This window comes from Muscardinus avellanarius, assembly GCF_963383645.1.
Source record: "Muscardinus avellanarius genome assembly, chromosome: 14".
NCBI lineage: Eukaryota > Metazoa > Chordata > Mammalia > Rodentia > Gliridae > Muscardinus > Muscardinus avellanarius.
In genome coordinates, this window is record NC_137800.1 from 75,618,833 (window position 1) to 75,646,587 (window position 27,755).

General features: G+C 42.5%; 1 protein-coding gene across 1 annotated transcript in view; it reads left to right on the top strand.

Annotated features, from left to right (window-relative positions):
• The window catches only part of RNF144B (ring finger protein 144B), a gene marked incomplete at its 3' end in the record, with an annotated part of 70,389 nt that extends 61,082 nt beyond the window's left edge, over window positions 1-9,307 (top strand). The window contains exons 4-7 of the mRNA XM_080710760.1: window positions 581-785; window positions 3,551-3,695; window positions 7,893-7,982; window positions 9,167-9,307. Of these exons, the coding sequence (XP_080566886.1) occupies window positions 581-785; window positions 3,551-3,695; window positions 7,893-7,982; window positions 9,167-9,307 (581 nt within the window). The remainder of the gene's footprint in view (window positions 1-580; window positions 786-3,550; window positions 3,696-7,892; window positions 7,983-9,166) is intronic.
• Window positions 9,308-27,755: the final 18,448 nt, after the last annotated feature.

Consider the following 27,755-nt stretch of genomic DNA (forward strand, 5'->3'; position numbering starts at 1 on the left):
CATGTGGGTCCTTCACACATTCTCCCTCCCTAGCCCATCAGTAGGGCAGCAGAACACCAACACTGACAGAAAATTGGACTTCTTGGCTAAGCCACAGCGGATACACTGTGTAGTCCTGAAACTATCCAATTCTTTCTTGTTCGTTAATTTTCTGCTCTACAGCAGAAAAAAATCTCACTACCTACTTCTCAGTGCTTGAAAGGACAAAACCTCTTGTGAAAAATTCTTTGGCTGATTCTCCATGTCTATTTTATTTTTTCCTTGTAAAAGGGGCTTGAGAGCTTTGTCTGCTTTGAGGGCTCAAAGGGGAGAAATATTCTAGAGTTACAAATGTTGGTTACTCCTTAGCTGTTCGAAAAGGCAGTGGTAACCCAGTCCATTAGTACCCACTTTGAGAAATGTGGCAGGGCTGAGTGACTCTGTGGATGGGAGATTTGGGACCACCATGAAGACTAGTTAAATCATCACCTTGGTTCTGTACTCCCGTAAAAGTTAGTCTGTTTAGCCAAAATGAAGGGGAGGAGAGTCTCAAGCTTGACTTAGAGATAGACCATGAAATTTTTCTTTCTCTGTGTTTTAGAAGTTCATCTGGACCCCCACCGGACATGGTGTCCTGTCGCAGACTGCCACACCGTGTGCTCTGTGGCTGAGAGTGAAGCAGGGCGGCCCGTGCTGGTGGAATGCCCCTCTTGCCACCTGGAATTCTGCTCTTGTTGTAAGGATGCTTGGCACGCAGAGGTCTCCTGTACAGACAGCCAGCCCATTGTCCTGCCAACAGAACATGGGTAAGAAATGAAATCGTCTTTCATAGTTTAAATAGTCTTTTTAGAAACTCGACCTGCGCTGCTTGGGAAAAGGAGTCATCTCTTGATGGTGTTCAGAATATCATTACTTTTTTACAAAACTTCCTGAGAAGTCTGTAAGAATTGGTAAAATGTCACAGAATTGGTAAATTGGTAATGAATAATACATCCCCCCCCAAAAAAAAAATCTCTAATTAGTTGCCCCAGGAGAATCTTCCAGGCATTTTTTTTTTCTCTTTAGGTGGAGGCACGGGCTCTGCAGGTTCTCAGTAGGAAGCCAAGGATTGACCTAAGCTATTTGCTTAGTTACCATGCCTGCCTGCTATTGGTCTGTCTTGTTCTTTTGACATGCAAAATGAGCCCAAAGTTATTTTCCTACCTGATTAAATTGCCAGCTCATGAGGTTATGCCAATCAGAGCAGAGACCACACAGCAGAACAATTACCGTCCGCAATTATCAGGAAATGTACGACAAGAGATTCTCTCTTAACACTTTACCCTCAGAAAAGGTGGTACTTTTTTCGGATTTTGGTATGATGAGAAGCAAATAAATCTGTGCCTTTTTGGATGGAGTTTTCTTTTTTCATTCTCTCTCTTTTTTTTTAACGGCAGCAGTAGGGCCCAGAGTGAGAGACCTTTGTGATCCATCTCGTGTTTGCTCTGCATCAGCCAGAACAAAATACCAGTGTTTGAGTCCAGCTGGCTCAGTCACCTCGCACCCTCAGAGGGTGAGGGCCGGTTTTCAGGAATGGTAATGCCGCCTGGCTGTGCTTGAATCTCAGACCAAACAAATGGAAAACTCAGATCTACACACATGGCAGGCGTGTGCCTTCTTGGCCGGACTTAAGCCTGGTGGCTTGTGCCTTCTCACGACCATGGCGGTAGGCTCCCTGGGTGACACAGGGTGATGGAAGGAACTCGGAGAGGAGGACATCTCTGTGCTTGGTATCTGTGCGCCTCTAGGCAAGACACTCAGTCTCTGAGTCTGTTTCCTCATTGGGAGAAAGGGGGATCACCATAGAAACAGCCCCAGCACTCTGTAAGGTTACTGCTGGTACCCAACCTGATGATTGACAACACTTTGCAATTTAGATGTGCTTGAGGGTGGTTTTTTGGTACTGGGGATGGAACCTAAGGGCATTCTGCCTCTGAGCTACAACACCCAGCCTTATTTATTTATTTATTTTTATTATTCTTTATTTTGAAACAGGGTCTCACTTAATTGCAAAGGGCCTCACTAAGTAAAGCTGAGGCTGTCTGTGGACTGCAATCCTCCTGTCTCAGCCTCCCAAGTGCTGGGATTACAAGCATGTGCCACCATGCCCGGCTAGAGGGTGGTTTTGATGAACAAAAGCTAAAGTGTAACCCAGCGCTGTGGCTCCTCCAACCCCAAGTTGTACCACTTTTTTTGTGTGTGTGTGGTACTGGGGATGGAATCCAAGGGCAGGACATTCTACCTCTGAGTTACATTCCCAGCCCTATTTTATTTTATTTTTTTTATTTTGAAACAGGATCTTGCTTGCTTCCTAAGAGCATGGCTAAGTTGCTAGGGCTGGCCTTGAACCTGCGATCCTCCGGTCTCAATTTCCCAAGTACTGGGACTTCAGGTATGCACCACCATGCCTGGCTCGATTTGTACCATTTTTTTTTTTTTTAATGTGCCCCTTGAGGCTGTGAACCTGTACTAGACTACATGTTTGTTTGGAACAGGTATTTTAAATAATATTGGACATTTTTTTTATTTTATAAATGCATTGTAGTTATATATATATATATCATATTGAGGTTTAGTGTGATAGAAATATAAACGCACACAGCACTGGGTGTTTAAAGTAGCGATTGTTGGCCGGGCGTGGTGGCGCACGCTTGTAATCCCCGCGCTTGGGAGGCAGAGACAGGAGGATGGCACAGGTTCGAAGCCAGCCGCACGCGCTGGCTTAGGAGACCCTGTTTCCAAATAAAAATGTAAAAATAGGTCTGGGAGTGTGGCTCAGAGGTAGAAGGGCTTCCAGGAACCCCAGTACCACCAAAAACAAAAACAAAAACAAAAAAGTAGCGATTGTTGGCTAGGCGTGGTGGTGCATGCTTGTAATCCCTGCGCTTGGGAGGTGGAGACAGGAGGATTGTGCAGGTTTGAAGCCAGCCGCGCTGGCTTAAGAGACCCTGTTTCTAAAAAAAAAAAAAAAAAAAATATATATATATATATATATATATATATATATATATATATATAGGTGTCTGGGAGTGTAGCCCAGAGGTAGAAGGGTTTCCAGGAACCTCAGTACCACCAAAAAAAAAAAAAAAAAGTAGCGATTATTGATTGAGGGAATGTTGATCAATTGAGCGGGATTGTTGAATCCTACTTTTCTGTTGTTTAATGAACAGGGCATTAGACAGACTTCCTGTGCCACACTCGGATCCAGAGCTCGTTGTCTCTCTGTGGCATAGCTGATTCCTTAGCCTTACTCAGACAGCGTGTGCTCAGGGAGTGACACACTAACTTAACAAAGCAATGACTTAAATCAGCTATGGAAAGTATAATCATGTAAGCTCCTGAAAGCCAAAATGATAGCTATTTTTTGTTTTGAGTTATTTGAGCAACTAATAATCTGTGTCTCTGCTGTTTTTATAGCAAGTAAATTAAGCACTCATGACTGAGAATGTAGTACCTAAGAACCCCCTAGAGTGCTGGGAAATCAGCTCACGACCATCAGGTGAATTCCATGTCCCTTGTGTTTTGCTTCCAGGGCCCTCTTTGGGACAGACGCAGAAGCGCCCATTAAGCAATGCCCAGTTTGCCGGGTTTACATCGAGCGCAATGAAGGCTGTGCTCAGATGATGTGTAAGAACTGCAAGCACACCTTCTGCTGGTACTGTCTCCAGAACCTGGATGTGAGTCCCTGGGAAAAGGGCTACTGTGGTCTCTTCCATACTGTCTCTGCACTATAGCAACACCCTACGGCTTTTCCTTTTATAAGCGTGAGCCTATCTTTGTTCTGCAGAAAGAACTTACTTTACATAATGAGACTTCTTGGGGCTGCTACTTTTTCTCTGTAATTCTTTCCTTTTGGCAGTACTGGGGATCGAACCCAGATACTTGTACACATAAGGCAAGCCCTCTACCACTGAGCTGCATCCCCAGCTCACCTGCTACTCCAGATGACTCTAAAACCTCATTTTGGCTACCTTGGTTGTGTCATCTTAGCTTTAAAGACAAGCTTCTGAGCTGGATGTGGTGGTGCACACTTGTAAGGCACACTTGTAGCCTTGGAAGGCTAAGACAGGAGGGTCGCTGGTTCGAGGCCAGCCTTGGGAATTTAGCAAGACTCTGTTTCAAAAAAAAAAAGAAAAATTTAAAAGGTCTGGGATATAGTTTGGAGGTAGAATGCCCCTAGATTCAATCCTCAGTACCCCCCACACACACAAAAGAAAGAAAAAGACAAACTTCTTTTTAAGGGGAATTTCCCACATAATCTTACATTATTATGTAGAGACCTTTTAGTATATTCATAATGATGTTGTAACAGGTTATTACAACATTTCATAAAAGTGTCTTAAAATAAAACAGATGGCATTCTCTTATATTTCTGTCCCTTAGAAGTCCAATGTAGGTCTTGCTGGTCTGAAATCAAGGTGTCAACAGATCTGCATTCCTTTCTGGGGACTCCAGGGGAGAGTTTTCTAGAAACTTCCCACGTTACATGGCTGGTAACACCCTTTCTTCATCTTCAAAGCCAGCTACAGCACATCTCTCTGACCCATAGTTCTTCCATAGTTGTCCCTTTCTCTGATCAAACTGGGAAGGTTCTCTGCCTTTAAAGACCCATGTGATTAGATGGGGCCCATTGGATAATAATCTCTCCCATCTCAAAGACCTTGATTTAATCATCTGTGCAAGTCCCTCTTGCCATTTGAGGCGACACAGTCACAGATTTTGAGGATTAGGCCTTGGGTATCTTTGGGGCAATTATTCTGCCTGCTAGGATTAGATTGCCTTTCTTTTTTTTTTTAATTAAAAAAAAAGTCCAAATCAATGGTGTCTCCTAGTTAGCACCTTCATCTCATGATGGGCGTCATGCTACTGCGTTGTCCCTGCTCTCTTCCTACATCAGAGACTCACCCAGTCATTACTTCTTCTTACCACCTACACAGCGGGTCTTGTCAAGTTTATGGGCAGTTTCAGTTCACCCTGTTCCAAGGTGCATGGGAACCGCAGAGTTCAAAGGTGGTGGGAAGGATTGCTGAGAAGGTCTGACTTCAATTCTAGTCTTTTTTTTTTTTTTTTTGGTGGCACTCGGGATTGAACCCAGGGACATTCTACCTCTGAGCTACACCCAGCACCCTTTTTATGTGTGTTTTCTAACACGATCTCACTAGGTTGCTGATATGCTTTATTGCTGAAGCTAGCCTCGAACCTGTGATCCTCTTGTTTCAGCTTCCCATGTACTGGGATTACAGACATGTACCACCATGTCTGGCTAGTTCTTTTTTTTTATTTTAGTTTGTGGTGACCCGTTTTGTTTATACATATTCCCTATGGAGGCAACGCCTATGTTGCATGCACCTCTATATATTGGGCCCATTTTTTTCTCAACTTTCTGTTTTGTTTGTTTGTTTGTTTGTTTTTCTTTTATTCATCAAGCAATTTGCTCAGTGCTTTACTATGTCGCACGCTGAGCTAGTGTATAGTTAGCAGGGGATGCCTGCCGGCCACCACAAGCCTAATTTATGCAACCAAATATTAGAAAAGTCATTTAAGATGACATCTAAGAGGAAGAGTCTCAATCAGCTTGGTCTGTAAATCGAGAAGATGAAAATGGACATTTTAGACTCAGTAGAAAGCTATGATTGCCACTGTAATTTTTTGTTATTATTTATCAAAGTCCCTTAAATGAGAAGTATGTGTGATATTTAAGACCTATTTGTAATTAATTTTTTGGTTCTGGGGATCAAACCCAGCAGTGTTCTACCTCTGGGTTATACTGCCCCATCCCCAGGCCCTTTGATTTTTTATTTTGAAACAGGGTCTTGCTAAGTTGCTGAGACTGTCCTCGAATTTGTGACCCTCCTGTCTAAGCCTCCCAAGTACTGGGATTACAAGAGTGCACCACCACACCTGGCAAGACCTATCCTCATTCTAATAGAGTGTTACTGTAGATGAGGCCTTGGCTGATGGAACACTCCATCCACTTTTTTGTTTAGTTTGCAAATGAAAAATCATTTTGTTTTCCTTCTCATTCAGGCTTGGTATTAACTGGGTTTGGATCCACAAGGCAGCTGTGCCCATGAGGTTCTCTTTAGGAGTTGAGAGCGTAAGGAACTAAATATGTGCACCAGACCCCGCCTACCCCGTTTGGCTAGAATACGTTTGGGGGCTGGCGTAGCTGGGAACACTCTGTTCTGCCACTTGTACTTTGTGGGGACTTGAGATGAAATGGTACAGATGTTAAACGGCTGAATATGCAGATTTCAAATGTTGAAGCATCTTTTTCTGTGCACTATTTTTGAAGGTCTCCCCCTCCGATTTTAGCCAAAAGTTTTGGCTTATTGGTAACAGTACTGTCCCCCAAAAAAGTGTTCTATGTCACACAATGGTGTTGATCTCTGTTTATGTGGACTTTGAGAGAGCATGGGCCATTTCTTTTTTTCTTTTTCTTTTTTGGTGGTACTGGGGTTCCTGGAAACCCTTCTACCTCCGGGCTACAGTCCCAGACCTATTTTTATATTTTATATTTCATATATAAATTATAACTTATATATTCACCTATTTTATATTTTTATTTGGAAACATGTTCTCTTAAGCGTAGCCTGGAGGTAGAAGGGTTTCCAGGAACCCCAGTACCACCAAAAAAAAAAACCCAAAAAATAAAAGCTAAGGTTCAAAAGATAAAATGAATAAAATAAGTGAAAAATCACTCAATCGCCTCTAGCTGTTGACACTTTCCCTCGTCAGTGGACAGTACTTATAGGACCGTGAATTTATACCTGATTATATTCTTCTCAAGGTTTTGAGTGGTTTCTTATTGGCAAAAGCCAACGGCATGTCTGTTCTTACCTTTCCTAGATTCTCGGCTGCATTTAACATCTTGGCCGCCTTCATCCCAGTGACCATCTCTGCTGGTTTCCCTTCTGCCTTTCTGGCCGTGTCTCGAGTCCCTTTCCAGGTGCTTCTGGGATCCATTCCCGAGTGTTGTGTTTGTGTTAGCAGCCTCTTTGCTTCTCAGTCTAGGTTTCATTCCCCAGTCGCAGTTTCATCTACCCCATGTACACTGATGCCCAAGTCCTCTCTCCACCCCACATCTAGATATATGTAATGGGCTGCCTTTGAATGGGACTGCTTGGATGTCTCTACTGTCTGTCAGGTTCAACACATCCAAGCTGTAGTTATCATCTCCTCCTCCCAGTCCATCTGTAGGTTGACATCTTTCTTGACCAAGCCACTGCCTTCTTTGTACCCAACATCTTTCCTCTCATCTATGATTTTGTCTCCATTACTTCCTCCTCCTCCTTCTTTTCTTTCATTTGGTGCTAGGGATTGAACTCACGGGCATTCTGCCTCTGCACTACAACCCCAGCCCTATTATTTTATTTTGATATTATGAAACAGGGACTCATTAAGTTGCTAAGGCTGGCCTCTAACCTGCAATCCTCCTGTCTCATTCTCTTGAATCCTGGGATTACAGGTATATACTACTGTGCCCAAAAGTTAGTTCTTATTATCTCATGACCATAATCTCCTTTCTCTATCCAGTCCTCAGTATTCCTCTTGCCTGGTTCTCCGTGACAGCCTTCCCTCTTCCTTACTCACACAATATTCCCATTTCATCTCATGCCTCTGCTAGTGCTCCCAGTGGACTTTCTAAAACAGTAAATCAGGTCATTACAGTCTCTATCCAGTCAATCAAGTTTCATTTGTTTTTCTCTGCTTCTTCTTGGTGATTTATGAAACCACCAAGATAATGCTAAAAGATTGCAGGGCTGAGGATTCCTGGAGGTAGTCATTCATATCACCAGGTGATTGGTGTGGTTCATAGCTATTTCTCAACTCCAAGCTTCACATTTGCTGAAACCTCTCCCTTTGCTTTCCAGAATGACATTTTCCTCAGACATTATGACAAAGGGCCATGCAGGAATAAACTTGGCCACTCACGAGCGTCAGTGATGTGGAACCGAACACAGGTATCTGGCCTTAAAGGAAGTATGAGATAAACCATATTCAGTGATGGCCTAATGACCCCACCTCTCCATCCTGCCCACCCTGTTTCCTCTGTACTCATGCCAGCCTGGGAGATTCTGGGAAGTTCTGGGGAAAGTATAGGGTAACTGGCCCCAGTTAACTCCAGAGCAGCTTCTTTGAGAACAAGTAGAGAGACAGAGGCACTGGAAAGCCAAGAAATTCACAGCAACCTGCAGGATGGATGCAGTTGTGTCTGCCTTTTGCAAAGTGTGGAATGCCTTTCTTAAACCCTCTAAGGCATGTGAGCTATCAAAGCAACACTCTAGAATACTATGTGCCCCTGCTGGGACTTAGATTCCTCCGTACATGCCATTCTGTGTTTATGCGGCAGGTTCAAAGGGAGTCCTGGCTTGTTTTTAATAGTGGCTTATATTTATCAAAGGCTAGGTTCCTTTTGAGGGAGTCTAATATCCTAGGAATCATTAACCTCCTTATGAGGCTTGTGAGGAAGCCCAGGTGGAGAACGAGCCAACACCCACAATGGCCCTGGAGGAGCTCAAGTTGGCTTTCAATTTCTTCTCACTCTTGATTTTGTCCTTTGTTCCTTTTTGGTTTCAGTCCATTTCAGATCATGGCTGAACACTGGCCCAAAGTTCCCATAAATGTAAACATCTCACATGCCTGAGATGATGTCTTAGCTTTTGGGCTGCTATAACAAGTTATCATAGACAAGATGGCTTAAGCCACAAAGATTTATTTCTTAGAGTTCTAGAGGCTGGTTAGTCTGAAATCAGCATGCCTACATGGTCAGATCCTGGTGAAGGCCCTTTGCCAGGTTCACAGATGGCCAGATTCTTGCTCTGTCCTCACATGGCAGAGAGAAGAAACAAATTTTCTGGTATATCTAGTAGTAAAGACACCAATTCCATCATGGGGGTTCCCTCCCTCATCTCAAAGGCTCCTTACCAAATTCCCTCACACTGGGAATTAGGTTTTTATCACATGAATTGGGGCTGGGAGAGCAGGACACAAACATTCAGTTCATGTCACATGATATAGTTAGACTGCATATACATGCAGGAAGACGTATCCAGGGTTTGAGTACGTATTTATGTCTTTGTTGTTTGGGCTGCTGTAACCAATTGCCGTTGACATAAATGCTGAAATTTGCCTTCTTGCTCTCCAGGTGGTGGGGATTCTGGTGGGACTGGGCATCATTGCCCTGGTGACTTCACCCTTGCTGCTCCTGGCCTCCCCATGTATAATCTGTTGTGTCTGCAAGTCCTGTCGGGGCAAGAAGAAAAAGCATGACCCATCTACCACTTAAAGATGGGTGTGCGTTCCCGTGCCACAGCCGTCTGGGTCGTACGAGACAGCGCGGTGAGAAAGCCCCACTTAGAGACCTTGCCTTCTTCTCCTTGCCAAACTTTGGAAGTGCCTGTGCGTCCAGACTTTGAACTTGCCTGCAAGCCTTCGGCGTGGGAAAAGGCCAAGTCCCGGGTGCGAGTATTCCTGCTGTATGACAAGGACCAGCTCTGCGGTCCAGGCTGTGCCCGTGGAGCATTTTGGGAGCTTTGGGGTTGCTTGGGAGGAGCTAGCGCATCATTATCCCGTCATCCAGAGGATCCTGCTAGACTGCGCCGCTTCCGGCCAAACTCAAGGAGCCTGGGTGAACATTTTCTAATAAATGTCTTTTCATGGTTGGCAGCAAGCGTGCTAACCAAAGAGGAGTCTGCTCTGCGTTGATTTGATCACCGTGAGAAATGTGGGAGAAAGCCCTTGGAGGAGGGGGAGGCTGAGGCTGCATAGTGAGAAATTCTGGTCCCAGCTCTCAAGCAGGCTGCTGATCTTAGGAGCTGATAGGTTGTTTGTGCCTCTGTGGGTTATGGGGTGTCCTGTTCCCACAGTGACTTGGCAGAGTAACAATGGGTTTCTCCTCCTGTGATCTCAGCTTCAAGCAGGAGGAACTGCTGTGCAGAGGGAGTCAGCCCTGCCCAGGGAAAGGGTCACAGCCTGTAAAACAACCTGGTCTAACTCAATGTCTCTCCTTTGGCAAATGGTACTTTTCTAAGGTGGACGAACAGCTTACCCTTACAGCCGGTCCCTTTGGTCTACAAGATTTTTTTTTTTTTGTATGAAATAGGGAGTAGAGTGGTAGAGGTTCAAAATGCTCATCACAGATAACGGGGTTCTGCGTTCATCCGCCCAACAGATTTGGAATTAGATCTAAAAGTGTCCATCGGGGTAAATATTAAAGTCCATATGCACATCTAGAATCCATAGGACTCATAGCCTGCCTAGAATTCCCATCCCTTAGGCTTGCATGGATATACCCCATAGATGACACAAAAGAAATATGTGCCTAGAAGCCATTCTCTCTATGACTAAAATGGTTTATTATCGACCAACCCAAAGATCTTTTGCATAGGATAAATGTAAAGTTTGATCGCAAGTTCATGACTTACCCAAAGTGTAGATTCAAAAGATTAACTCTTCAAACAAGACTTAGTACAGTCTCCTACCATGCCTGTAGACACACACATTGATAAGGATATTTACATATTGCCAAACACAATTCAGAGCAGCTATCTCTTTTGTAAAATTTGGTATTGCTCTTTTCTGCATCTCTTAGGCAGTCAGAATACTTGGTGTACGTGGCACTAATGAAGATATGTAAAAAATAAAACAGAAATGTTCTATGTGTCTTAAATAGTTGAGATTCGTATCACCTCATTGTGACTTATTCTTCCCATTATACCATTAATCAAATTTGCCCAAATGATTTTTTGAAAAGATAAAACCCTTTTTCCAGTGACAGGATTATATTATCTCCATTAGCAGCGCAGCCTGGTGGTTCAGGAGGACGATACTAAATGCTCGCAGAGACCTTTCCTGGAAGCCAGGGGACTCCGGATCAGGAACCGTTCAGGACTGATTGTATTTTCTAGTTAACTGGGCAACTAGATTACTAATTTGCTGCTATTCTGGACCTATTATCAAAGAATGATGCTTTGCTGTGTAATGGGATGTATCTTAAGTGGGGGTTATGTATATTTAAGGAAATTTAATGAACACATACATATATTGATATGTGTATAGTACACTCATTGGTCATGCTATTTTGTTAGTGCATATTAATTTTGCAGAATAGCGGATTTCACTGAATCATATCTACATATACACATAACACGTTCTCAGCATTGGCCATGTACTTTTTCATCTGTAGTTTATATAAAACATAGATGAGAACTCTGGGGGAACTTTTGAATGGCAACCACCCAGAATCATTTGTAATTGTTTCTTAGAAATTTTTCTCTAAACATATCAGGAGAAAAAACAAAAACCCTCTTCCATTAGTGTATTTCTTACTAGTATAAATATAAATGTATATATTTGAATAGCTACTTTGCTTTATTTTACACATAGCCGGTGTCCTCATTACAGATAAAGGGCATTGAAAACTGCTCAGGGCCTCACAAGAACTCAACTCAATTGAATTTTTGTACTAAGAATATCAGCTGTGGCGGTGGATTCCTCCATCAGTAAATTCTCAGAGCTTGGTTTCACAAAGAGTATCTCAACAGGGGCAGGTTTTGAGTAACATAAAATGCCGTGTTCTTAGAAGGAAAGCTTGTAAATTCGGAGTAAAGGTAAAAGAAAATGTCTATGCTATTTCCTTGGCAAATTGAAAGGAATTTGTCTTCTCACAGAGATTTTATAATAAAATTAGCTACTTGTTATTATTATTTATTATTTTTATTTTAAGGGTCAGGGCTAGGGAATGGGGGGGTCATTTATCAAAATGATTTTAAGTAACTGGATTTAATTATTTTTAAATGTTGTAAAGTGCCTGAAAAAAATGGTGACTTCTTCCTTAAAAAGTGAAATATGTGTGTGAGTGGTCAGAACCAGCAGGAGCAGATTGGTAGGTTGAACCCATGCATGTCTCTGTTGCATCCAAGGACGGGGATGGAAGCCAAACCAGAGACCGTTTACAAACAAGGGGGGAACTATCAGCTTGGTCATTGAGGCTGATATTTTCATTTCTGATAATTGTCCAGTGATAGACATTGAGTTGAACTCATCTCCTACCTTTATCTGCCATCTTTGTCCTTTCCTAGTGATTCTGTCTCAGGAACAATCATGGGTCTACGTAAGAATGTTCAGCTATTGCGGTAACAGTCTTCTCGCATTGGAGTAGTACAGCGTACTCTAAATAGAATTTGGAAACCCTCCGCCAAATTTCCAGTTTGAGCGTAACAACCCACCACCTAGAAATACCATCAGACATCATGGCACAACACGACCTCTGCCCCTGGTAGAATTTTTATTTTTCTACTGTTATTAGATGGGGAAGCCAGAAGGAAAGCCACCACGGAAGCAAATGTTAGGATCTTAGGCACCCCGTTTGTTCATACCATGGGTGTTTGCTTTGGACTTGAAATCTGTACTTTGGCAGCAGCCTTTGAAAAAAAAAATCATTCACAGTGTGAATTTTCTTGTAGCCTGTATCACAACAATCGTATCTATCTGGGTTTGAAATTTTACATGTTCATTGGCATGTACACCATTTGGAACCCCAACTTTTCTCTGAAAAAAAAAGTATTCAGAATCTAAATCTGTATTTAGTCCTCCCTTCACAGCACTTCTAAGGGACTTTCTGTTCATGAATAGATAGATGCCTTTATGTGTACATAATCCTGTGCGTGTGTGTTGCTTTAAGAAGACAATTTCAGAAATGCCTTAGATGAATGACATTTTATAAAGCTGTTAGAATTGATGTCTGTAGGCTGTTACATCTCATGTTGATGTTGATTCATGATCCAAGAAGTTTCTTATGTACTTAAGAAATTGTTATTGTACTATATTTTTCCAATTCTTTGGGAGGAAAATAAGTGTTCATTTCTCTAGCCCCAATAAATGTGAGGAAAACGAGTGTGTTAACCTTTGTTGTGCTGCTGTAATTCTAGACACTTCATTTATCCTCAAAGAACCAAACACTATTAATCACTATTAACACCTGGATTCAGAATCCACAAGAAAATACCAAGATTTGCAATACCAGCTTGCTATTTTATGGAAGCAAGGGTAATGCCTTTACTTATTACAGACTATCTAATTCGGTATGGGGTATTTTTACACTGCCAGAGCACAGGAAGTGATCATTCTCCAGAGAAATAGCCAGTAATTCAGGTCTTTAGCCATTCTGATAAAAAGTGCTGCCCAGTGTCAAAGCTGTCAGTTCAGTAAAATGAGGGCTGGACTACAGACTCTCTAAGGTTAGTTCCAAGCTTCCAAGAGTCTGCTAGAAAACTGTGTTTCCTTTTTGTGAGGTTTAAAGAAGGGGTTTGCATCAGGGCGTAAGATCATATTCATTCCATCGGCATTCAAGGTAAGACTGGTTTCAAGTCCAGAGCCAGGAATTTGGTCAACAACTAGGGCTTGTGTTTCTCCAGAACGGAAAGGTCACTTACTGGTGTCCATGCCTTTTTTTTTTTTTTTTTTTTTTTTAGTACTGGCGATGGAACCCCGGGGCATTCTATTCTACCTTTGAGCTACACCCCCAGCTCTATTTTTTATTCTTTATTTTGAAATAGGGTCTCACTGAGTTGCAAAGGGCCTCGTCATGTATTAGCTGAGGCTGTCCACGAACCGTGCTCTTCCTGTCTCAGCCTCCCAAATGCTGGGATTACAAGCGTGCGCCACCACGCCCTGCTGATGCCTTTTTATTGAGAGTTTTGATCCTCCTAAAATTATATCTTAGTTCAGAGGTTTACAACTGACTCACAATTGAATTCTATCGTCTAATTATTCCGTTTTGGGGAAATCAATAAAATCGTGTAGAAACATTTTGGGGTTATGACTCCTTAATTTTTTTAATCATCTCCCAGAATGTCAACATCATTTCATTTCCAAAGCGTGCTTTACTGTTTGCTAAGCTTGAATTTGCATTCCCAAAGAAATATTGAATGAACCATTTTATTTAGCAGTGATTTTAATCAATACCCTCACCAGCAAACTCATTGCAATGTAAATTATGAATCTAGTGAAGCTGAAGGAGAATTATAATTAGGTTTTTCTGTAATTCAAGTATTTTAATTTGTTAGATGATAAATCTAGCTTTTCCTTAGATCCTGATAATTGTGTCCAGCCCTACATTATGAGAAAGAAATGCATTTCTTCAAACGATTTGTTTAATACCTATTATTTCTGTAGTTTTACACAAACTATTGAAAGAGCTTTTGGGAACAATCTTGTGAGATAAATAGAGCAGATATTAGGTCCATTTCATGCGGAAGGCGACGGTTGAGTATTCATGTCTTGCCAAGGGTTGAAAAAAAATAGAATCAGAATTCCTTGAAGAAAGCACTCACTCAAATGTCCTTTCTTAGGTCAGTAATGTCAAGCCCATCTTCCCTCACCAATCTGTGAATCCAAGAGAATGTACTTCTCTTCCAATTATCTGCAGCAATGGAGTACAGATAAGAGAGGAATTTAGGTTTCAAATGTTCATTTAGAGTCTGTGTTTTGGGGCACATGACAGTATGCGTAGGCAGATAGATACCTCCTGAGAGGAGCCCCCCCCCCCACTATCCCTTGGGCTCAGCTAGAGAAAGGCAGGAGGCAGAGGGTGACTCATTAGAGAAACAACAAGGCCATGTGCACCTGACGTGCTGCTATGGGAACCACCGTGGCCTCTGGCTCCACAGACTTCCGAGTCCAAGGTGCTGCCTCTCCCCAACTAGGTACGTTCCCACAGGTGCCTTTTGATGTTTACAATCCGGACTCCCAGCCATTGCTAACCCAGATCCAAAGCCCTTCCTGTGAACATGACCGGCTTGTACTGCAACGCGGATCTGTGGCCTATCATTAAATCAGCCAACTGGCAGTTTCAGAAGCGGAAGATGAGGTTCTAAATAACGAACTTCATGGATTTCTGATGCGTGCGAAGAAGCTATGCTTTTGAATTTCATTTTCTCTCTGCCTTCATGATTTTCAATTTTGTCAGTATTCTATTTGTTTTCAGTTTCTCTTATTTTTGCATATCAGAGCCGGAATTCAAGCTTTTGATGAGAAGGAAATGAAGAATGAAGTCTAATGTTAGACATTTTATCTTATAGTTTCTAATGACCTGGCACGATTCGAGGGTGTACATTTCCTTTTGAGGGTGACTGGATTAATATCAATACTGTGGGGCATATTCACACAAAATGCAGGTATTCTTGAGTTAATTATGAGACTTCTATCCATTAACCCAGACTTAGGTATGGAACTCAGGCCCATTCATCTAACTGACAGCAAACAAATCCACAAATCCACGCGCAACCTGCCCGTGTGTCCGGAACCCCAGCCTTCTCCTGGGACTTTGGCACCATGGGGCACGTGAACTGCTCATGGGACAAGGCTGGTAGATTCAGTGTCACCAGGGCACAGAACATGTGTCCAGTGGCATCTGGTGCCCTCTCTGCCCTCCGCCAATACAAGGGGGTGTAAGATTGGAAACATACTCCTGAATTCCAATACGTGGCTCCGGTTCCAGGTCCGGCTGAGCACTTCACTGTTGGTGTGGTCCAGAGCCAGCCATTTCACCCCGATCTCAGGACAGGTGAGGAGGAATGGACGAGATCCCGAGTGTCAAAGTATGTCAAACTGTTTGTTAGGAGGCAAGAGGAGAGGGAACCGTTGCGTTGTGTAGACTTAAAGCTATTGGTATGGACAGCCAGATGCTGTCCCAAAAGGAGACAAGGGGACAGAGTTGGGCAGTCCTGAAATATTTTGCAAGCTTATAAATGTTTGTTGGGGGGGGTCTGATTCCCCCTCCAGGAAATGTTTTATCTTTGTAGTTTAAAATTTTTTCTTCACGTCACTTTTTCACAAAGAAATATTTCACAAAATAAATCTATCTGGTTTTGTGCTCCATTAAAATGTGGCTCACATGTGGGGAGGGAGGGAAATATTACATTTTTATCAACTCGGTGATTTTTTTGGGAAAAGTTTATTGTAAAAACTCACATTTACACAATGCCTTAGGATAGACAGACAGACACTGACATGCCTATTCTGATCTAACTTACAGATGGGACTCGGGACTTCGTGACAGGGTACCAGGCTGTAAAGCAGGTTAGTGGCAAAACTAGAATTTGATCTCACGTTTTGCAGGAGGCTGCCCAGGACCTCTTAGCATTATTTTAAAAATCTAAAAGCAACCTAATGCAACACCTTAACCTCAGTTTTCATAGATCAGAAATCTGACTAGGTGGGGCTGGGTTCTCTGCCCAGAGTGTCCCCAAGCTGAAACTCAAGTGCCTGGCAGGCTGATTGTCCTCTGGGGCTCGGGTCTTCTTCCAGACTCACAGGGTGCTGTCAGAATTCAGTTTCGTGGGGAAGATGGCGACCTAGAAAAGCGGGGCTTAAGAGCCCCGCTAACAACAAATCTCCATTACCACAAAATCAGCGCCTTTCAAAGCCAGAAAACAACATCACCAGAGAAACAAAAAAAATCACCAGGCTCCAGAGAGAAAGTGGACTGAGAACAGAGCCACAGAGGAGATCCTCACGCCCGAGGACGCGGCTTCACACCCGAGGACGCGGCAGCAGCGCCATACTGCCGGCGGCACCGGCAAATTCACGGAACGGCCACAGCAAGCTGAGGGGAGCCGCTGCGGAACAGAGGGCATCTAAAGCTCCCAGTGGCTGAGCTCAGCACACGCTGCAGGGATTCAGAGTGGAAATCAAAACCAAGAAAAAAAAACGCCAGCCCCATAGCCGAGGGCGTAGCAGCGGCGCCATATTACTACCGGCGGCAGCAGCACCGAATTCACCGAATTCAGTACAGCTACATCTGCGTACTCAAGAACAGTGAGTCAAATTGCGGGCCACAGCGGAGAAATCCCAGTACTGTACTCACTGGGACTTGACCCAGGGGGAGAGGGGCGGTGGCAGTGATATCACACCATAGGAGAACGTGCAACCTGGCACCCCCCACAGTCTAAAGCAGCCTCTATCGACTCTCTGGGTCGGAGACTCTGTGATACAACCCAGTAAAGGAGTAGTGGGGTCTGAGATACTACTGACTCGAGATCCAGAACACCTTAAGTGAAGTCAGAGTGACCCAAGGGAAGAACCCAGAGAAGGCACAAACTTCCGAAATCATGGGAAGGAGGAATAATACTGGAGCAATGAAAGCTCACAACCCCACAACATCAGAACCCAATAAAACAGAAAATCAGAGATTTCTAGAAGATCAAATCAGGAAAATAACTGTAGAAATAACAGAGGTGCTTCGAAAAGAACTCAGAGAGAGCCAAAAAGAGATAAAGAATGCAATTAATGAAGTAAAGGCCTCAATTCAAAGCACAAACAACCGATTAGACCACATGGAGAACAGAATCTCGCTCTTAGAAGATGATCATTCCAAAAATGAACGCATAGTTTCTAATCTAGGAAAAAATATCTGACAGCAGGAATCTGATATTGAAGAAATATGGGCGCATTTTAAGAGAGCCAACCTAAGAATAATTGGAATAGAGGAGGGAAAAGAAAGTGAAACCAAAGGGATCAACAATCTCTTCAAGGAAGTAATAGCAGAAAATTTTCCAGACATAGATCAAGAGGTCGATACGCAGGTCCAGGAAAGTTACAGAACTCCCTTTAGACAGGATCGGAGAAGAGGATCCCCACGCCACATAATTGTCAAAATGACCAATGTGGAAGCCAAGCAGAGAATCTTAAAGGCAACAAAAGCAAAGGGCCAAGTGACATTCAGAGGCAAGCCAATTAGAATCACTCCAGACTTCCCAAACCAAGTCATGAGAGCCAGAAGGGCTTGGAGTAACATATTCCCAATTTTGAAAGAAAACAACTTCCAGCCAAAAATTTCCTACCCAGCAAAACTTTCTATCAAATTAGGTGGAGAAATAAGAAGCTTCCATGACAAACAGAAACTGAAGGAATTTATGTCTTCAAAACCAGCACTAGAGAAAATACTCAAAGAGATTAACTACAAAGAAGAAATAGGTAACACACATCAGAACTAGAGAAACAAGATTTTCCATCCAACAGACAACTAAGATTGGTTTTCTGTGGAGATTCATTATTTATGTTAGTCTTTTACCTATCTCTAAAGGGTATTGTTTGCCTTTATTGTTGTTAATTTTTAGGATTTCTAGTTGGAATATTAATATACCTTCAGATATAGCATTTGGAAATATTTTATCCTATTCTATTAGTAACTGTTAACTCTGTTTACATTGTCTTTGGATATACAATATGTTTTTTATTTTTTAGGGAGTTTGTATACTCTTCTGTTGCCTGTGCCATTGAAATCATATCCAAGAAATCACTGCCAATTTCAATGTTGTGAGGTTTTATGACCCAGATTTTCTCCTAAAAGTTTATAGTCTTAAGATTTATATTTAGGTCTTTTATCTATTTTGAGTTAATATTTGTATATGGGATTAGGTAAGGGTCCAATTTTATTCTTTTCCATGTAATTATTATTTTTCAACAATATTTAGTTAAAAGATTATTATTCCCACCACCAAATGTTCGTGGAAACCTTGTCAAAAATAACTTGACAATAGAGGGAAGAATTTAGCTCTAGGCTTTTATTTAACTCCAATGGTTTATATATCTGCCTTTAGAACAGTACTACACTGTTTCAATTATTGTAGCTTTATATGATTTGAAATCAGAAAATATATATCTTCTAGCTTTGTTCTTTTTCAAGATCATTTTGGGTATCTAGAGTCCATATTCCATATTAGGATAGATTTTTTTTCTGAAAAATAAATATATAAATATATGATAGTTTCACCTAAAAAATAGAAAAAAAATATTCTCTGGTAAGAAAGAAAGCAAAAAGAAATATTGAAATGTTATCTTTAAGTCACCAAAAGCTTGGTATCAGACAAATGAAACTGTTATGTGAGATTATCATTTTTAATTTTAGATAAATTGCCATAATACTAGATGTCAACCACTAAGCCAAGCATGGGAGGGAGGGATAGGGAGAGAATGGGGTGGGGATCGGGTGGGGGCTGACTGGGCAATGTGTGCATGTATGTCTACAAAAGTTTATATCCCACTATGATGTATGAATACAGTGCACCAATTAAAAAAATAAATAAAAAATAAAAAGTAAAAAAAAAAAAAAAAGAATTCAGTTTCGTCTCCTACCTCTAAAATGGCTTCTTCTATCTTCAAACCAACAGGGTTCTTCCCCTCCAAAAAGTCTTCCTCAGACTGTACATCTCTTTGACATGCTCCTTTGACATATCTCTATCCTTCATTATTAAACAACAAAAAAATACATATATAGTATGTATTGGAGATTGAGCCCAGAGGCAGTCTACTTCTGATCTACACCCCCGGCTCTCTTTATTTATTTTTATTTATTATTTATTTATTATTTCGAAATAGGGTCTTGTTGAGTTGCTGAGGCTGGCCTCAAACTTACAATTCTCCTGTCTCAGCCTCCCAAGTATTGAGATAACAGGTGTGCACTACCATGCCACACCATTATTTTCAATTTTAAGGTGGCTATGGGAACATGTTTACTTTGGTTATTTTCAAAAGGAAACTTTACTTTTTAAATCCCATTTCGCTGCCCTGCAAGAGCAAACACTCAGGCAATGGAATTGACCCAGCAAAGGTCACAAATGCAAGTTGTGTTAAGAGCAAATACCTAACTTCCAATCGAGGAACTTTTTTGTTGTTACTGGGGATTGAACCCAGGGACATTACCACCTCTGAGCTAGACCCCAGCCCTTTTAATTTTTTTAAAAATTAGACTCTCCCTAGGTTGCTGAGGGTCTGCTGAGTTGCCATGCCTGGCCTGGAGCCTGCAAACCTCTTTTTCTCTTAGCCTCCCAAGTACTGGGACTACAGGTGTGTGTCACCATGCCCAGCTCAAAGACATTTTTATTCAGGCTTAAAATAATAAATTTCACTTTTAACATTAGAACACAAAACAAACGAAAAAACTACTTCTGGATTTCAAAAACAGTAAGTTAAGGAATAAAAATTAAAGAAGTACTCAAAGAATGCTTTTAAAGAACATTTGGATTTTTGAACTAACATGTTTATTTTTTTGTGTATTGCTTGAAAGATATGCTAAGCTGCTCTTACCGATGATTGTCCCCACTTGGGACAAAATGTCTCCACTTGGGCTTTTAACAGAGTGTAATTTGAAGAACAGTTATACCAAAGCCCATTCCTAGCACTTACATTTATTGCCACGAATATCTGATAACCAAGGGGTAGAGCTAAGTAAGGCTCGACAGAAAACATTCACACTTAATTGGCTACCCATTTTAATGAAAAAAAAAAGAAGTGTATATTGATTGCATCTTCAAGTGGAGATGATGAAAAACCTGGAAATAATTGTGTTTTTCTCCTTTTTCTCATCCATCACCTATTCAGTATTTCTCACAAATTGCAAGATAAAGCTGGTGTGGTGGTGCACACTTGTAATCCTGGTGCTTGGGAGGCTGAGACAGGAAGATCACACAGGTTCGAAGCCAGCCTCAGCTACTTAGTGAGGCTCTCAGCAACTTAGTGAGACTCTGTTTCCAAATAAAATATAAAATAGGTCTGGGAGTATAGCCTGGACGTAGAAAGCCTCTGGGTTCCACCCCCAGTACCACCAAAAAATAAAAATAAAAAATAAAAAAAATTGCAAGATAAATATCCTCAACTAGTGTAAGAACTTGAATTGAACCCTGGCAGGGACAGAACATGACCGGGAAGCCTTGTTCCAAGTACCTGCTGAGGGCAACACACTTGTTTGATGTCTTTCTGTTTTATTTTTAAATTATATTGTTTTAAATTTTTATATGAAATTTGGAGTCTATATTACTATATTTTATTTTATTTTGTGGTACTAGGGGTGGAACCCAAGGGATTTTCTACCTCCGGGCTATATACTCGCAGACCTATTTTATATTTTATTTGGAAATAGGGTCTCATTAAGTTGCTGAGAGCCTCACTAAGTAGCTGAGGCTGGCTATAAACCTGTGCCATCCTCCTGTCTCAGCCTCCCAAGTACTGGGATTACAAGCGTGCGCCACCATGCTGGGCTCCTCCTCTTCCTCCTCTTCCTCCTCTTCCTCCTCTTCCTCCTCTTCCTCCTCCTCCTGGTACTGGGGATTGAATCCTGGGGCAGTCTACCTCGAAGCTATGCCGCCAGTCCTTTTGATATTTTTGTTTTTGAAACAGGGTATTGCTAGGTTGCTGGGAGTCTCGATACATTCCTCCTGTCTCAGCTTCCCAAGGACTGGGATTACAGGAATGTGCCACCACACCTGGTTTGCACGTTCTTTTTTTCTTTTTTCTTTTTTGGTGGTACTGGGGGTGGAACCAAGGGGCTCTTTTGCCTCCAGGCTATACTCCCAGACCTATTTTATATTTTATTTGGAAACAGGGTCTCACTAAATTGCTGAGAGCCTAAGTAGCTGAGGCTGGCTTTGAACCTGTGCGATCTTCCTGTCTCAGCCTCCCAAGCGCTGGGATTACAAGCGTGCGCCACCACGCCCGGCTCGACACCTGGTTTGCGTGTTCTTTATGTTGTATCTTCCAGTGTTGCCCGGGGACCCCTGGTTGCACATCTACCTGCTTAAGACACAGAGGCTGTAGCTGGCCCTGCTGAAGGTAAGTCTACCGGGTTCCATTCTCATTACTCAGCACATTGAGCACCTTTGTAGGAGCAAACATGTGGCAATTAGTTGTTTCGGTGCCTTAGTCTTGTTTTGGAGAAAGGACATATTGTTCTGCAGAAAGATGAATCGCCGCGTTGGGTGATGCCTGGTAAATACCAGGGAGTGGCATAGACGGGCGCTACCAGGACACAGAGGAGGATGGAAACTACTGGAACTTTTCCATTAGGGTTTTATGGAGCCGGTACTGGGTCAAGCCCATGAGTGATTATTAGGATTGTGATCAGCAGGGGCATTGGAGAGAGGGGCACAGTGAGAACAAAGATGCTTGGGGATTGATAGCAGCTGGGATAAACCCAACACAGCGCACATGTAGGGCAGAGGAGAGTGAGAAAAGACGAAGAAAGAGAGAGCCCTGAGTTGGCCCTGTATTGGTGGGCCTCTGTAGTGGGGAGCCATTTAAGGGTTCTGAGCTGGAAAGGAACATTTTAGCAGGTTAATTTTTTTCCCCCGGTACTGGGAATGGAATTCAGGGGCATTCTGCCTCCGAGCTACACCCCCATTCCTATTTTTTTATTCTTTATTTTTGAAACAGGGCCTCACTGAGTTGCAGAGGACCTCACCGAGTTGCTGAGGCTGGCCGTGAACCCGGATCCTCCTGTCTCAGCCTCCTGGATGCAGGGATTACAAGTGTGCGCCACCACACCCGGCTTCAGCAGGTTAATCTGACAGCAGTGTTTCGGCTAACGTGTAAGGGGGGAAGATTGGAAGTAGCAAGGTCAGTCCAGATATCTTTTAATAAGGGCTTGGTTCAGAGTGGTATCTACAGGGAATAGGGAAATAACAAAAATGAAAACAGAGGAGAAAATAGTAGATAAAACAAGTAAGTGAAGCTCAGAACTAGGGTTATAAAAAAAGTTTTCCATTTTCCATTGTAATGTTGTTTTGGTACGCGAACATTTGACTGTATTGAATCTTAAAAGCCCCACACAATTGCTGTCAACCTTAACCCCGAGCTGGCTTAGAACGGGTTTTGTTAATAGGAGGCTTACTCATAGAACTCGCCCTGAAATCATTCTGTAACCAAACAAGGAATAAATAAAATTCCTCATAGGGCAAGTTGAAGGAGCAGCCAGACGGAATGCATAAAAACCAACGGGGAGACGTGTTTCTACTTGGTGTATGATTCCAGTTCATTCTCAGAAAAGTAGGGGAAGAGGAGAATTTTGAATATTAATGAGTTCATTTGTGTTTCAGAAATGATTCCGACCCGACCACTTTCTCCTTTCCTGGGGAGAACCAAGGCCATTGAAATATATAACTCGCTGGACAAAGGCCGGAAAAGGAGCTGAGTTCTGAAAATGCTTTGAGGAAGCGAATTGACCAGGTTGTTTTCGTTTAGATGGAAAGGAATTCCCTTTGAAAGTACAGGAGGTGTGTCTTCCTGTTTAACTGCCACTCTGTCTGCTGATAAAATAGATTAGTGTAATCTCGTGTGTGTGTGTGGGGGCACTGGGGATTGAATTCAGAGGCATTCTACCTTCAAGTGACACCCCCAGCCCAATTTTTTATTTCTTATTTGGAAACAGGGTCTCATTGGGCTGACGAGTCTCACTACTTGCTGAGGCTGCCCTCGAACCTGCGATACTCCTGTCTCAGCCTCCCAAGTACCGGGGTTATAAGCATGTGCCACCACTCCCGGCATAATCTCATGTTCTACATCTCATTTCATATGGGAAGCGGTAAAGTGTGTGGCTATACTACCGAACTCAACAATTTCAACAATTCTGTTATAATCAATGATTAGCCCCTCATTATTAGAATACTCTTTTGTTCCATGCTCAGTGTGTGTGTGTGTGTGTGTGTGTGTGTGTGTGTGTGTGTGTGTGTGTCTGTGTGTCTGTGTGTGTGTCTGTGTGTGTGTCTGTGTGTGTTTTATTAGGGATTAAACCCAGGGGAATTCTATCAGTTTGCCTCCAGCCCTATTTGATCTATTTTTTGAAATTTTGAAACAGGGTCTTGCTAAATTAATGCACACTGGCTTCAAACCCACGATCCTCCTGTCTCAGCCTCCCAAGTACTGGGATTTGGGGCGTGCTTAATATGACCAAGAATGAGAGGGCAGGAACATCGTATCCTGGCCAAACTGGCCTTCTGCTAACCAATACCCATTACTCTAGGAGTGGGAAGCAGAATCGGGTAAGGGCAATCTGCTTATGATGCTCAGAAGCCAGCGCTGTTACACACAGAGTAGGAAAAGCTCCGGCTCCCTGCAGCTCTGACCAGGACAGGGAGGACCGCCACACTTGGAATAGTGCTTGGACATTTTTCCTGAGTCGGTCTGTAGATGTTGGTATATGCAAACACTCCTCTAGCAAGTCTACTAAATATGTGTGTTGTCTTGAGAGTTTGAAAAACTTTGAGTCATGTAGGAAAGTCTTTTATCACGAAAAACAATGCTTACATCTCAGGATGTTTTTATCTGGTTTCCTTGCAGTTTATTTCTTAATAGCCAGATATTTATCTGGTCTCTTGGCCTTTTCAAAACAATGAGCTCTTAGAATTATTCATTTTAGTTTTGTTTCCTAACTCATTACTTTGATTTTAATCTCTATTGATTTTTTCCTTCTGCTCTTTGAATCTTTGTAATGTTCATTTCTTCTTCTGGAGTTGAAGGCCTCACTTTTTTTTTCCATTCGTTCTTATTTAAATTATTAAAGAACTTAAAATGATGACATTTCCTCCCAATGTAATTTAGTAGACTTCTGTAAATATCCATAAATAATGTCATTGTTAGTATTTTCTATAAAATAGACTGCTGTCATACTGATTTCTACTTTCACTCAATAATGGTTTTGCTTAGACAAGCTTTGGTTTCTAAGCATATTTTTTTCTTAAAAGTATGACAATTTCTAATTTTGTTAATTTTTGTATTTGAGGTCACATTGCTTGTATAAGCTTTACTTTTGATAATTTACTGAGAACTTTTTTTTTGCAGTACTTGGGATTGAACTCAGGGGCATTCTACCCCCAAGCTACACCCATAGTCCTATTCTTCTCCTCCTCCTCCTCCTCCTCCTCCTCCTCCTCCTCCTCCTCCTCCTCTCCTTCTCCTCCTCCTCCTCCTCCTCCTCCTCCTCCCCCTCCTCCTCCTCCTCCTCCTCCTCCTCCTCCTCCTCCTCCTCCTCCTCCTCCTCCTCCTCCTCCTCCTCCTTCTTCTTCTTCTTCTTCTTCTTCTTCTTCTTCTTCTTCTTCTTCTTCTGGTGGTACTGGGGTTCCTGGAATCCTTTCTACCTCCGGGCTACACTCCCAGACCTATTTTTATACTTTTTAAAATTTGGAAACAGGGTCTCTTAAGCCAGCGCAATCCTCCTGTCTCCGCCTCCCAAGCGCGGGGATTACAAACGTGTGCCACCATGCCCAGCTTAGTCTTCATTTTGAAACCGGGTCTCACTGAGTTGCAGAGGGCCTAACTAAGTAGTAGCCGAGGCTGTCCGCGAACCCAGATCCCCCTGTCTCAGCCTCCCATATGCTGGGATTACAAGTGTGCACCACCACGCCCAGCTCTTCTATTCTATGATTTAATTTGTCCTCCACACTCATTGTTGGGAGAGGGAGGAGGGCAACTGGGGGGGGGGGGAAGAGGGCACCGAGCAGAGTCTAAATGTATACCATTTTTAATATGTTCCACATATAAATAAAATAAAATATGAAAAAAATCAGTTTGGTCCTCCATACTTACATTGTCAATAGATTGCTTCTAAGAGTTGAAGCCTCATAATTACTTTAATTTTTATGAACATTTAGCTATATTCATTATAGAGGCAAGCTAGGTGCTATGATTATATTTCCTTAATTATAAAGTAATATAAAAGAGAATGTGCAAGTGTATAGTTCTGTGTGTGTGTGTGTGTGTGTGTGTGTGTGTGTGTGTGTGTGTTGTGTTACTGGGGACTGAACTCAGGGACATTCTTCCTCTGAGCCCCACGCCCCTGCAGCCCTGTTTTATTTTTTACTTTTTTTTTTGGTGGTGGTACTGGGGTTCCTGGAAGCCCTTCTACCTCCGGGCTACACTCCCAGAGCTATTTTTACATTTTTATTTGGACACAGGGTCTCCTAAACCAACGCAGCTGGCTTCGAACCCGTGCGATCCTCCTGTCTCCGCCTCCCAAGTGCGGGATTACAAGCGTGCGCCACCACGCCCGGCTTCGCTAAGTTTCTGAAGCTGGCGTTGAGCCTGTGTTCTTCCCATCTCAGCCTCCCAAGTACTGGGATTACAGGTGTGTGTATAGCTCTTTTTTTAATCATTCAATAATGGTTTAAAATGCTATATTTTTAGACCAGGCCTTTGTTGAATAGTTTTTGTTTTGGGGTTTATCCTGGATTTCTGATTGCCTTTTTTTTTTTTCTAGCTGGCGGGGGTGGGGAAAAGCATCGATCATTATCATCTTCAAGATTTATAATCATTATACATTTTGCTTGAAATCTACTGTACTCTTTGCTTCAGGATCTATTGAGGTTTTATTCTAATTGGTTAATTTCCTTTATATCGGCACCATGACTTTCTTGTACAACTTTTCACCTTTCCCTGGCTCTATTGCATATCTTTTTTTAAAAAATTACATTTGTGACTCCTTTTTCCCTTCCCTTCTTCCCTTCCTTCCTTCTTTCCTTCCCTCTTCCTCCCATACTGGAAGCTGAACCCAGGAGTATTGTACCTTCCCTTTTTAATTTTTACTTTGAAAGAGGGTCTCACTAAGTTGCTGAGGCTGGCCTCTAACCTGCAATCCTCTGTCTTAGCCTCCCAAGTCCTAGGATTACAAGTGTGCACCATTACACCCAGCCGGCACTTGTGATTTCTGTGTTCTGTTCAGGTACTTCCTCGTCTCGAGTCCGGGCTACTCAGTGGTATTTTCCCACCTCCCCGTGGCTTCCTTCTGGATCCCCCTTCTTGCTGCCCCATCCTGTAGCTCCAGGTCAGCTCTTCCTTGGGTCCTTTTCTTGGTTTATCCCCTTACTTGGCTGGAGCAAATCCTCAACTCAAACGTACGTAGGAGGCATATTTTCTCAGTCTTTGCTTGTCTGAATTTTTAGTCTGTTCTCACATTTAATTGAGAGATTGGCCAAGTACTGGTTTTAGGTTGTAAATTATTTTCCTCAGGCATCTAAAAACCCTAATTGCACATCTCTCCGTATCTAGTTCATTTGCAGGGATTCGTTTTCCTCTGTTCTTACCTTTCACAGTCATAACTGACAGCCATGGGTCCTTTTCCTTCATCCTCGTTGGAAAATGTTTGGTTTGAAGACACGGCTTCTTATTAAGTCCAGGGCAGTTTCCTTCCCCTCCATTTTCTTTGTCTACATGTATTGAATATTGACTCTTCTGAGTCAATCCTCTGCGTCTCGCTTTTTCTCTCATGTTCTCTGTCTCTATCTTTCTGTTCTCTTTGTAAGAGATATCCTTTATGGCTAACTCCTAACCCTCCTATTTTGTGTATCTTAGCAATCGTATTTTTAGTCTCCAAAAGCACTTTATTTCCATATTCTCCTTTTCCACAACATCCTGTCACGAAGGCAGCCTCTATTCTAATCTCTCTAAGGATCCTGGCTAGAGTTTTATTTTTTTTTTTAAAGTTCTCCACAGTTTCTTTCTTTCATGTTGCAGGCTGCTTTCAGATCTTTGATGTCTTTCGTTGTCTGCTCATATTTAGAACGAGGGAGTTGAACAGTCAGGAGCTCTGTGTGCCCGCGTGGGTCTTAGGAAGTGGTAGGTTTCTCCTGCCACTGCTCGGCAGGGAATGGGGAGAGTCCTTACCTCTGGGTGCCTTGATAAGGGGTTTTCTCTAAGGTACCAACACTCATTCTCCCCCAGACGCGCGCGCGCGCGCGCGCACGCGCGCGCACGTGCGTGCGTGTGTGTGTGTGTGTGTGTGTGTGTGCGTGTGTGTGTTACTGGGATCTGAACCAGGGCATTCTACCTCCAAGGTACACCTTCAACCTCTTTCATTATTTTTTTTTGAAACAGAGTCTCCTTAAGTTTCTGAAGCAGGCTCCAAAACCTTCGATCCTCCTATCTCAGCCTCCCAAGTATCAGGATTATAGGTGTGCATCGCCCATGCC